At 43.0% G+C, this 12,729-nt stretch overlaps 2 protein-coding genes across 2 annotated transcripts in view; one reads left to right on the forward strand and one right to left on the reverse strand.

Moving 5' to 3' along the window:
* Ifrd1 (Interferon-related developmental regulator 1) overlaps window positions 1–12,729 on the forward strand; it is a 92,997-nt gene that overhangs the window by 23,861 nt on the left and 56,407 nt on the right. The gene's annotated exons all lie outside the window — the stretch shown is intronic.
* The window catches only part of Rfx (regulatory transcription factor Rfx), a 30,664-nt gene that overhangs the window by 8,591 nt on the left and 9,344 nt on the right, over window positions 1–12,729 (reverse strand). Inside the window, exons 7-13 of the mRNA XM_069498671.1 lie at window positions 7,750–7,828; window positions 7,012–7,241; window positions 4,813–5,051; window positions 3,984–4,150; window positions 2,461–2,686; window positions 1,244–1,435; window positions 144–254 (exon numbers count right to left, since the gene is read on the reverse strand). Of these exons, the coding sequence (XP_069354772.1) occupies window positions 144–254; window positions 1,244–1,435; window positions 2,461–2,686; window positions 3,984–4,150; window positions 4,813–5,051; window positions 7,012–7,241; window positions 7,750–7,828 (1,244 nt within the window). The remainder of the gene's footprint in view (window positions 1–143; window positions 255–1,243; window positions 1,436–2,460; window positions 2,687–3,983; window positions 4,151–4,812; window positions 5,052–7,011; window positions 7,242–7,749; window positions 7,829–12,729) is intronic.

Below are 12,729 nucleotides of genomic sequence, written 5' to 3' on the forward strand. Positions count from 1 at the left end.
TGGATTGCGTGAGAGAGGATATGCGTGTAAAAGGGGTGGATAATACGTTGAAGGATGGTGGAAGTGAGTGGAAGAAAAAGACATGTAGTGCCGACCCCACGTAGCGTGGGATAAGACAAGGAAGAAGTTAAATAGTAGTTCACCTTGAAGTCAGCTTCCAGTTTGTGCGCGGGGCTGTTGTTGCCGCACGCGCACGCCCACGCCGCCTGCTCGCGCACGACGCGGAAGTCCACTCGGTTTAGGTCCGATAACATCTGTACAAGCAACAAGTCACAATCAGTTCCACTGTCCACACTTTTTTCGGCCGCGATCGTCGCGTCCAATGTGACCAACTGGTACTCTTTTTTTTTTTTTTTTTTTTTTTTTTTTTTATTGATCACGTAAATTTCAAAAATACATTTTAAAATAAACAGTTCGCCATCCTCTAGAAACTGTTAAAGTTTATGTGAGGATGGCGAGTTCGCGTTATACAAATTTAATAAAATCTAGGTAACAAACTTATAAAAATTAAAAGCTGTAAATTAGTGCATATTTGTACATATAAAATATCGTTACATGAAGCACTTCCTAGACCCAGACTAGGCATCCAAAGAGGCACCTAGATCCAGGAAGTGCCTCTTACAATTTCTTATAAAAATCGCTCTTTTACTGTAGGTATTTTGCAGAGTTAAAGGTAAGTTATTCATTATATTTGCTAAGATATATGAACATGTTCTAGTTCCATACTTATTATTATTCTTAGGTAATTTAAACTTCTTGTAGTTTGGTAAGATGCGCAGCTTTCTGTTTCTCTCTTTACAAGTTAGGTGCTTTATGTTATGATATTCTTCTTTCAGGATCGCCAGGCTAACCTTACTTAGCACTGGCAGTAACTTGCAGTACTTAAATAATTTAGAATAATCATTGGAAAATTTTAATTTAATTTTTTTAGGTACTATGGTTTTAATTATTTTTATTTGTAAGTTGTATATGCGTAACAGATAAGTTTTGAAGGTTCTACCATAACTACTTAAGCCATAATCAATTATAGAGTCTGCCAATGCTAAGTAAAGCAGTCTCAGCGTCCTATATGGAAGTTTAAATTTAAGTATATACATTTTACTTAGGATAGCTCTTAATTTATTCGTTATTACTCTACTTCTATATTACTCATGACGTTCTTCGCACTATCAGAACTAACCTTGCACCTAGCGCAATCAGCTACAATGGGATGAGCAGTTTGTTAAGAAGCAAGAAGCGTCACCTGTTGTATCTGGAGCTGGTTGTTGAGCACGGCGCGCGCGGCCTGCGCCAGGTGGTTGAGGGACGTGTAGCGGCGCAGGGCTGCGGACAGGGCCGCGGCGGCGGAGGCCTGCGCGCGCAGGGCCAGCGCGGGCGCTCCGCTGGCGCCAGAGGCTAGTGCGCTCTCCAGACTCTTGGCGAAGTTGCGTATCGCCTGCACCACGAACAAAAAAATTGAACTTTTTGTGCTGTAAGAATAGATCTCCTGTGAATCTACCCCCAGAAAGGGGTTTAGGGCCAAGGGAATAGGGAGAAAATCAAATTTGTAGGGAATCAAGAAGGCGCCCCGGTAATACGCCAAGAGCAATAACCGGGCGCCTTGCTACGATTCGGCACGGATAACCCAGAATTTTGTGGAGCCATGAGAATGGTGAGTTGTAACTTGTACAGAACCAAATGATGAACGTTGGGATCCTTAAGGCTGATACGCATTGTGCGAAGTGTTTAGTAGCAAGTCGATACAATCGTCCAAGCGCATTTCCGCGCGTCGGAGCCTCGTGCACATGTCCTTGCGCGTCGCAAGTCATGCGCCCGCCCAAACCCGCACAGGCACTAGTCCACCGCCCCCTTGTGCCGCCACCACACCGTGTTGACTACACAAGAGATAATAAATAGTGTTTAGATGTACCTTTTTTTTTTTTTTTTTTTTTTTAATAGATATAGCGAGCAAGCGAGCAGGCGGGTCACCTGATGTTAAGTGATTACCGCCGCCCATGAACATTTGCAGCACCAGAGGAGCCGCCGATGCGTTGCCGGCCTTTTAGGAATTTGTTGGTCCGCCCCTTGAATAACCCCATGTTATAATCTAGAGGGAACACCGCCGATGGGAGTTGGTTCCACAGTTTGCACGTGCGTGGAAAGAAGGATCTGGCGCAGCGGACGGTCGAAGTGCACCAGACACCCAGATGGTGAGGGTGAAATTCCTTACGGTGACGCGCGGTGCGGTTGTAGAAAAAAGAGGGTGGAATGAGGTCAAAAAGCTCTTCAGAGCACTCCCCATTATACAGGCGATAGAACACGCATAGAGAGCTAACGTCTCTGCGGTGCTCCAGGCTTTCCAACGAGCCGGTTAGTTTGGGATCGTCCACAAGTCGAACAGCCCGCCTTTGGATCCGATCAAATGGAAGGACTTGGTACTGGGGTGCTCCAGCCCAAAGGTGGGAGCAGTACTCCATGTACCTGCGTGAGTTGCGAGGGTATGGGCCGCAGCACGTCGGGCAGCAGCAAGTCCACGGCGCGCTGGTGCAGGCGCATCTCTGCGCGGCGCAGCCACGTGCACACGTCCTTGCGCGTCGCGAGCCGCGCGCCCGCTCGGCCCGCGCGCCGCCAGAACGCGCGCCGGCAGCGCTCCACCGCGCCCGTGTCCAATGCTGCTACCGCTTCCAGGAACTCTATGCCGTGTTGTCTGCACCGAAGGTAATTAATAGAATTTTGGACAACCGCGTATTAGAATTTGTCTGTCAAAAAACTTTCTGACGCTCGGCCACTTTTATAAGTTACTAGCTTATGCTCGCGACTTAGTCCGCGTGGACTACACAAATTTCAAACCCCTATTTCACCCCCTTAGGGGTTGAATTTTCAAAAATCCTTTCTTAGCGGATGCCTACATCATAATAGCTATCTGCGTGCCAAATTTCAGCCCAATCCGTCCAGTAGTTTGAGCTGTGCGGTGATAGATCAGTCAGTCAGTCAGTCAGTCAGTCAGTCAGTCAGTCAGTCAATCAGTCAGTCAGTCAGTCACCTTTTCCTTTTATATATTTAGATGTTTCATAAGTGTACCTGCGCAGAAATCATATTTTGGAATGGCGCGAAAATATCTCAGTCAATGATAGCGCGCGTCCGTCCGCTATTGGTTGTAGCCTAAGCGCTATGTTTTGTACTCGCGAATAATGAGCGAGATAGCACAAGTCTCTGTTTCATTCTCGTCAATAAGGTCTGTATTTCATTGATGTACATTCGGTTTTAAATTGACGTTAGGTTGCGTTTTTCTGCACAAACGAAATTTTGCTGATGCGACTTATAAAATTTGGTAGTACTATTACATACATATATATATATACTTATTACAACTTATCCTATCTATTTAAATTATATATCTAAACTCCGCATGCATTAACACTGTTGCACCAAATCTATATATATAAAAGGAAAAGGTGACTGACTGACTGACTGACTGACTGACTGAATGACTGACTGACTGACTGACTGATCTATCAACGCACAGCTCAAACTACTGGACGGATCGGGCTGAAATTTGGCATGCAGATAGCTATTATGACGTAGGCATCCGCTAAGAAAGGATTTTTGAAAATTCAACTCCTAAGGGGGTGAAATAGGGTTTTGAAATTTTGTAGTCCACGCGGACGAAGTCGCGAGCATAAGCTAGTAAAATATAGTTTTAGTAATGTATGAATATATATATAGTATAGTATAAATATAGTATAGTATATAATATAGTATGAATGAGGTCGATGAACTTTGTCAGCCCTAGCACAGACTACGGTCTATTTGGGCTGCAAACTGCCAACACCAGTCGCGGCTTTTTGTCTAGTGCTTTGGTCTGGAAGTGTGGTGTGAATTATTCGCTTTTTTTTTGTCTAAATAAAAAATAAATAAATAAAATAAAAAATAAACTATAGCAAAAGAAAAGACATGCCACACATTTCCTTTTCTCCCCCATCTTTCATCTACCCATAACTTACCGATGCTGGTCCCGAAACTGCTGCACCGCCTCTAGCGGTATATCCTCGGGTAGGTCTTCCACGGTGAGCTCGGGCGGCTCGGGCGCGCTCACGGAGCCCAGGTACTGGCGGTGTGCGATGCCGCTCATGCCCACCGGGTTCTGCTCCGGCTCCCTTTCGCGTGGTTCCTACACGATTACATGTTAAGAAATTGGGCTTCAATATGGTACTGATTATGAGCTGAGCGCAACTAAATTTAGTATTCGCATATTACCAATGCAATGTAAAGATGTTAACAGTTAAATCTCGTGAGTTTAGGTGCTAGTCTTTGTTGAGTGTTTTACTAAAATTTAGAGTCTTTAAATTTAAAATTCATTTTTTTTTTATTCAGATACAAGTTAGCCCTTGACTGCAATCTCACCTGGTGGTAAGTGATGATGCAGTCTAAGATGATAGCGGGTTAACCTGGAAGGGGTATGGCAGTTTTTATTAAACCCATACCCCTTTGGTTTCTACACGGCATCGTACCGGAACGCTAAATTGCTTGGCGGCATGGCTTTGGCGGTAGGGTGGTAACTAGCCACGGCCGAAGCCTTCCACCAGACCAGACCAGAAATTTAGAAATTATAAAATTCCAAACCCCTGCCAGGAATCGAACCCGGGACCTCCCACTATTAAGACCACAGCGCTCACCACTGAGCCAGGGAGGTCGTCAAATTTTCCCAAAATTGTCAGACCTGGACCTCGTAGCTTTAGTTTTGTGTTTACGTAATATTATATTTTGAAAAAATCTTAGATTAAAACGACATGGGCATGATTGGAACGAGGAGATGAGACAAAGAGTAAGTACCGGCGGTTCTTCGACGTCGCCCTTGGGCGCGCAGAGCGCGTCGCGCGCGGTGGGCTTGGCGCGGATGCCGTAGTAGTGGTACTTGGAGTTGCCTCTGGTGCCGAGGCGGCGCGTGCGCAGCCCCACGAACACGGAGCGGATGAGCTTGCCGAAGGAGGCCGCGTTGACGGACTCGAGGCGGTGCGCGCTGCAGTGCCGCAGGTAGTGCGCGTACAGGGTGGAGCGCGGGAGCGAAACGCCTGCCGACACTTCGATCCGTGAGACGACACATTTGACAGTAAATGGCAATCAATCAACAAATGATGATGTAAAAATTAACATTGGAATTCATAGTTAAGATAAAGGCTTCTTTAGGCGACCATTCTGACGATATGAGTCCATTTCACCATTTTCACTGCACATACTCGTAACACAGAAAAAAACCGGCCAAGTGCGAGTCAGGCTCGCGCAACGAGGGTACAGTCGTATTTTTTCGACATTTTGCACGATAATTCAAAAACTATGATGCATAAAAATAAATAAAAATCAGTTTTAGAACATGTACGGGTGAAGACCTTTCATATGATACCCCACTTAATATAGTTATCTTACTTCGAAAATGGAAAATACTAATTATTAGATTATGACCACAATTTAATTTTTTTTTTGTGTGATATAACCACAAATTCAAGATTTTCAGATTTTTCCCCTAATGCCAGCTATAAGACCCACCTACCTGCCAAATTTGATGATTCTAGGTCAACGGGAAGTACCCTGTAGGTTTCTTGACAGACAGACAGACAGACAACAAAGTGATCCTTTAAGGTTTCAGTTTTTCCTTTTGAGGTACGGAACCCTAAAAACCTACAAAAACCTACAAGAGACCTCTTTATACAATGCCGCTCGCTTGCAGAATGAGGTACCGAACGGGGGCGGCCGCTAAAACTATGTACTCAAAGTACATAAGCTTGGCGAGTGTCACTTGGCAGGTGTCTTGCTATTAGGCGTCTATAGTTCGTTATTTATTTATCACTCCTTTCATTCATCATCATATTATATTTTTTTGTATCTTTGTAACTGTAATTAGTAATATTATATAAAATATTCTAACCGCTAAACTTTCCTAGTCCTCAGTAAAACCCACTAGGAAATCATATATGGTCTCCACGTCACAGGTTTAACCTAGTGTGGAGACCACTAGTAACCGACGCCAAAATAACGTGTTTTTGTTAAATAAAGATATTTTTATTTTATTTTTATTTTATTTATTTTTATAGGAGATGGTGTGTGTCCAGCAGTAACTGCACGGTGGCGGGCGGCATCCTGGGAGAGGTGGGCTGTGTTAGTGTTGAACGTGAACGGTCCACTCCCCGCTGTCCGGTGCCGCGATGACCGCCGTGACGGCTGTGTCCGCGGTGCCTTCGGTGACGGCTCCCACGTTCGTGACGCCGTAAACGGGGTAAGTGCGGCGTATGTGAGTAAGTCATTCACCTTCAGCAGTCTCGTAATGGTCCAGCAGCCACTGCACGGTGGCGGGCGGCATCCTGGCGGCCGGCGCGGGGGAGGTGCGCTGTTCCGTGTTAGTGTTGAACGTGAACTCGGCGGTCCACTCCCCGGTGTCCGGCGCCGCGGTGACCGCCGTGACGGCTGTGTCCGCGGTGCCTTCGGTGACGGCTCCCACGTTCGTGACGCCGTAAACGGGGTAAGTGCGGCGTATGTGAGTAAGTCATTCACCTTCAGCAGTCTCGTAATGGTCCAGCAGCCACTGCACGGTGGCGGGCGGCATCCTGGCGGCCGGCGCGGGGGAGGTGGGCTGTTCCGTGTTAGTGTTGAACGTGAACTCGGCGGTCCACTCCCCGGTGTCCGGCGCCGCGGTGACCGCCGTGACGGCTGTGTCCGCGGTGCCTTCGGTGACGGCTCCCACGTTCGTGACGCCGTAAACGGGGTAAGTGCGGCGTATGTGAGTAAGTCATTCACCTTCAGCAGTCTCGTAATGGTCCAGCAGCCACTGCACGGTGGCGGGCGGCATCCTGGCGGCCGGCGCGGGGGAGGTGGGCTGTTCCGTGTTAGTGTTGAACGTGAACTCGGCGGTCCACTCCCCGGTGTCCGGCGCCGCGGTGACCGCCGTGACGGCTGTGTCCGCGGTGCCTTCGGTGACGGCTCCCACGTTCGTGACGCCGTAAACGGGGTAAGTGCGGCGTATGTGAGTAAGTCATTCACCTTCAGCAGTCTCGTAATGGTCCAGCAGCCACTGCACGGTGGCGGGCGGCATCCTGGCGGCCGGCGCGGGGGAGGTGGGCTGTTCCGTGTTAGTGTTGAACGTGAACTCGGCGGTCCACTCCCCGGTGTCCGGCGCCGCGGTGACCGCCGTGACGGCTGTGACCGCGGTGCCTTCCGTGACGGCTCCCACATTCGTGACGCCGTAAACGGGGTAAGTGCGAAGCGTTTCCCTACGACAATATTTCATTTCAGAATTTAATTGTCTTCAGCGGTATTTACAATTTTAGGCCGGTCGAGTTAGCTCAAGCTCTTTTTGAGCTAACTTGACTTGGTAGGAGAAAAAGTGTAAAAACAATTTATTTATTTTTTATGGTAAAACTTACTGTTTGGCTGGAAAACGCAAAACTTAGATTTGCGAACTTTGACCTTGAATATTTTTTTGCTAATGTCGGACCGATGGGAACTTTCATATTGCACTTATAATGGTGTTCCAAACATTCGTACCTGTCAGCTCTATGCGAATTTTTGTAACGTTACATGTCTAACTTGACCTAGCTAGTATTAAAGGGTTAAGAGAATAAACATAGGTTTTTAGTAGGTACTAATATATTATAGCGTTTAAACTAATGTGAGTGATTTTCATCTAACTCATGATGGAACTTACTCACTTATGATGGTGACTAGTTGGGCTAGCGATATGTATAATATGGCACTAGTAATATAGTAAAATTTACTCACATCTGATGGCCTGTCTGCGTGTAGATATCCTGCGGGTCCACATACTGCACGTGGTAGTTGACTCCATTGCCGCCCTCGCCTGCGAAAAACATACACTTTTAAGAAACATATAGATAACTGATTATATATCTGTTTGTTGTTGTTATTTGATAGCCCGCAGAAAATATGTTAATCAATGAAAGTGACAAATGATTTTTTTATGGAATTTGTTAGTAACCTACATTAGGGAACAATTAGTGTAATTAAAGAATGAAATATTTTAATAAAACACAGTATAAAACTACATTAAAATCGCAGTGTGAGTTATAAACTTATAACTATAAACAGTAATGTTAGTCAAATCAGTTACACTAAATACAAAAAGCAGTTAGAAAAACATCTCCGATTTTTAGTTAGAGGAAATGTCCATCTTTCTCTAAGTATAATAAGTTAAGTTATAATAAGTTATAGTCGGTAGGTACCTAATATTGTTATTGGCATATTCAACGAATATTTTAAAAACTGAGTCTTTATTTGTCACTTATCAGTAATTATAATTGAATACTACTACTACTATTTTTTTTAAAAGATCGTAGCAAAAATTCGAATTTAAAAAGTTCAATAGGAATGATTTAGAACCGCACGAAGAAATTTCTGAGGCGTAATGACTCTAGTCTAGCGTCAAAATGTTGAAACGTAAAGGTGGCACAGGTATCAGGTTCGCTGAGTAGGTACGCAATGGCTGTAAGGCTGGAGACATACTTGTTACACGCGACTCAACCCGACGACGAGCAGAAGCACACTACAAAAAAGCTGACTGACTGATAGCGTACAGCTCAAACCGCTGGGTCTAAGGGTCTAAACTTGAGAATTTGATTTTTGATGAAGTAGATCTCTATACTGCGCATGAGTATTTATACAGCGCGGGAAGCGAAAGGTTGACTGACGAACAAATAGCGCTGCAAAACGGACACCCCTGCCGTCGTGTCTACCTCCAAATAGAACGATAAATTACTATCTACTGCTAATAATGTTACAATGTGGCTAATTCTATTGTACACAATCTCTAAATTAAAGTAAAATGGTAGATTTGAATGTGCTATCCTTTTCCGCAGGGAGCATTATGAAAGGGATAGCGATATATTTAGACCTGTCATTTTAGTTTAGAGATTGTGTACAACAGAACCGATAGACGTTGGGGTCCCAAGGTGCTAGAATGGCGACCTCGCACCCGAAAGCACAGCGTTTGAAGACCCCCAACTAGGTGGTTAGAAGACATCAAGAGAATCGCAGGGAGCCGCTGGAAACAGGCGGCGGAAAATCGTGGCATGTTGAAGACCCTACAAAAGACCTATGTTCAACAATGGACGTCTATCGGTTGATAATGATGATGATGATGATATAGTATACCATATTATGGTATATAAGTGCGATGGATTCGAGTTAACAAGGGGCGAGTGGCGTCGGGTCGCGTCGCGAGTAGCAAGTATGTCTCCAGCCTAACTCACACGGGTAGTACGCGCGGTAGCGAGGCACCTCCATGCCGGAGCACGTCACCCGGGCAACTCAGCCGAACCACGGGAACTCGCCTCCTCGCCCGGGAGCCTGGGGTGGAGTGAGAGGGAAGATCACTCTCACTATCGTTTTAGTACGCTGCTACAGTACTACTGCTAAACTATAGTCTATATAGCTTAAGGAATGATTTATGCTAGACCGTGAAGGGCCCGAGCCGTGCCGCGTCCGAGGCACCAGATTGGGAATTTGTATGAGGTCACATCAGACAGTGCCGTGTCCGAGTCTCGTTCGTGTTACGTTTCTTCATACAAACTTGCAATCCGTGGATCGTCCGCGCGTCGGACATGCCTCGGACGTGGCACGGCTCGAGCCCGGCACGATCTAAGCATACATCATCCATAAGTCGGTCCCTTGTGTTCTGCCGTTAGCGGTGAGATGGAACTTCGTTTTTAGTCGGTAGGAGTCCGACATAACAACTGTGCACGCCCGTTGCCGGTGGTATCCGTGATGGATTTTACGCACAAAAAAAAAACCTGCCAAGTGCGAGTCAGACTCGCGCACCGAAGGTTTCCGTACTCGTACAGTGTTTTATTAAACCCACACCCCTTTGGTTTCTACACAGCATCGTACCGGAACGCTAAATCGCTTGGCGGCTGTGTACTGTTTGCAGATTTGGAGCGATTCAATCGCTGTATTGTCAGCGACATCGCGATCGCCGCTATTTCCACGTCCACACAAATTATCAGCGAGTCGCTGTCGACCAAAGTCGCTACCGTGTGTACCCGGCATTATGACCGACTAGCTGATGCCCGCAACTTCGTACGCGTGGATTTAGGTTTTAAAAAAATCCCGTGGGAACTCTTGGATTTTCCGGGATAAAAAGTAGCCTATGTCACTTTCCAAATCTTTAATTATTCCGATACAAAAAATCGCGTCAATCCGTTGCACCGTTGCGACGTGATTTAAGGACAAACCAACAAACCAATAAACCAACAAACCAATAAACCAACAAACAAACACACTTTCGCATTTATAATAAAGGTACTGAGGTACTGATGTCACGGACACAGTCTATCGCGCATAAATATTCCTTGCGTTTTAATTAAAAGTAAATGTATCTTGAAAATACGTTTTATCGCTTCATATCTCTTTCGCTTTGCCACCAGTGCGTCACAGGCGTGTACGGATGCTGCGTCTCGCTCTGTCGCGCCGGAGCAGATCACAGAGCGCCTCACCCCACCTGTACACGCCCATCGTGACCAATATATTGTAAACGATACAATTGTTTGTACTGCGTTATAATATAATACCTGTTTATTGGCAAAACAAGAACTGCTCAGGCATTGATTTTCTAACAAAATAATTTCTTTAAAAATTAATAAGAAATTTTGGTTGCAGTAGAGATTTGCAACACTCAAAAATTCTATTTCTTATGTAGTTATTAGCTGATGCTTGCACTTCGTCCATTTTAAAAATCCAGTGGGCTAATCCTATGTATATTATGATAATTTAGAGAAAATAAAAACTAATTAATCAATAATTATCTATCCACCTAATAATGTAAAGTAAAACATTAAGAAATCACTTCATATGAGAGTTCGGAAAAATTATAACAAGTTGAATTCCGGTTATTCGTTCATCTATTAGTCCAACTACCCTAGTAGGCAATAAGTGGGTTAAAACTTAAAATACTTATTTTTAAATAAACAAAAATAAAATACACAATAATAAAAGTAAAAATCCATGTGGATATAATCTAGTGTGAGCAAAAATCTTTTTGCTTACATAAAAATAGGATCCATGAATTGACACTATTGTAGCTCTAAATTTAAAGTTTTCTCTCAAAAGTCTCATTCAAAATAAATAAAATTAAAACTTTCAGCGGATTAATGTAACGAAAGTGATTATTCGAATTTTATTTCACAGTGAAGAAAACCGAAGCAATAAAAACAGAAAATACTCCAAAGAAAATTGCTCAGGATAATAACTCAATTCATGAACTGTTTATACTGAATAGCTTTAGTACATAAAGATCTTTGTCGGATACATAATACGAAATCCGCACAAAATAGACGCAGACACATAGCGCGGGGCACGCGTCACATCAAAGGTAGCCAAGCAGGTGTAATATGACATTTATACAGGCTGCTTCATTTGCTTTGTTCATGGGGAAAGAATTACTTAAATGACCCGATTAATCTGAGCAGAGGACATTGGATTTATATAAAAACTTTATTTAAATTACCTATTTTTTTTAATTATTTATTCATTTATTTATACACGATGTACCTACTGATATAAGTCCGATTTTCTTTTCTGTATAGTTTATTTAAATATTTAAAAAAATGCATGATTAAGTATATAAATCAATATTATTGAAAAATGATTGCTTGATGATGGAAAAAGGCCTTTGAATGTATAAAACTTATAATCCAACAAATTTATTTGTGCCTACATTTTGTATCTTTTGACATATTTCGATTTTTTTCTATAATGTTAATTTAAATATTTTTTAAAACTGTATAATCTACAAAGTGATATTGGGTTTGTATGAAACTTTCATTTAATCATTTTTCGTACTTTCATTATTCAATGTTTCTATAATGTTACTCGATACTTTAATTATAACGATAATCTGGACTGATTTCTATGTTACTCAATTTAAATAAATATGTAGGTAGTTAAAAAATACATGTCCAACTTTCACTGCTCAGATTTATTAGATTAAAAAATGTAACTTATACAAATTAAACTGAAATGTTTTAACTAAAAAATATATTTGTGTCAATTCTAATAAACTTTATAGAAAGTTCACATTTTTTCCTATACTTATTATGCTTTTTCTCATAAAAAAGGTGATCAAAGACCCTTGGTCTCCTTTGGTTTAAGATTATGCTTAGTTAATGTTAAGATACTGTACCAAACAAATGGAACACACTGTATAATTTAGTAACAATCCCCACATCTAACTGCATTGATGATAACCGTTCAGGTAGATAATCCGAAAGGGCATACAACAATTATCCGTTATTAGGACTTTTTTTTATTGAAATTCATCCCTAATTCCTTACACAACATAATTTTAAACCCTAAACAGTACACCATAAGGTTGAATATAAATTAAGGGTCAATTTTAATAATAAAGGGTGCATTAAATGCGATATCAATTTCACAGGTGGGAGATAATCAGATGGGAGATATAGGATGTCAGAACTCAGAGGGTAGTTCTGATTTTTGTTTGGACAGTCCATCAAAGGTTTCGCAAGGAACAAGTACTTGTTTAAGCTTTGAAGATCAGAAATCTTTGAATACAAAGTTTTTGTGTGTGTTCAGTAAAATTAGAAGCCATGATATGCGCAAACGCACCAATTTAAAGGTAAGTTAACCAAAAAAGAGTTTCTAATATCGTTTTTAGGGTTCCGTACCTCAAAAGGAACCCTTATAGTATCACTTCGTTGTCTGTCTGTCTGTCGTGTCTGTCAAGAA

This window comes from Maniola hyperantus, chromosome 5 (genome assembly GCF_902806685.2).
Source record: "Maniola hyperantus chromosome 5, iAphHyp1.2, whole genome shotgun sequence".
Lineage (NCBI taxonomy): Eukaryota > Metazoa > Arthropoda > Insecta > Lepidoptera > Nymphalidae > Maniola > Maniola hyperantus.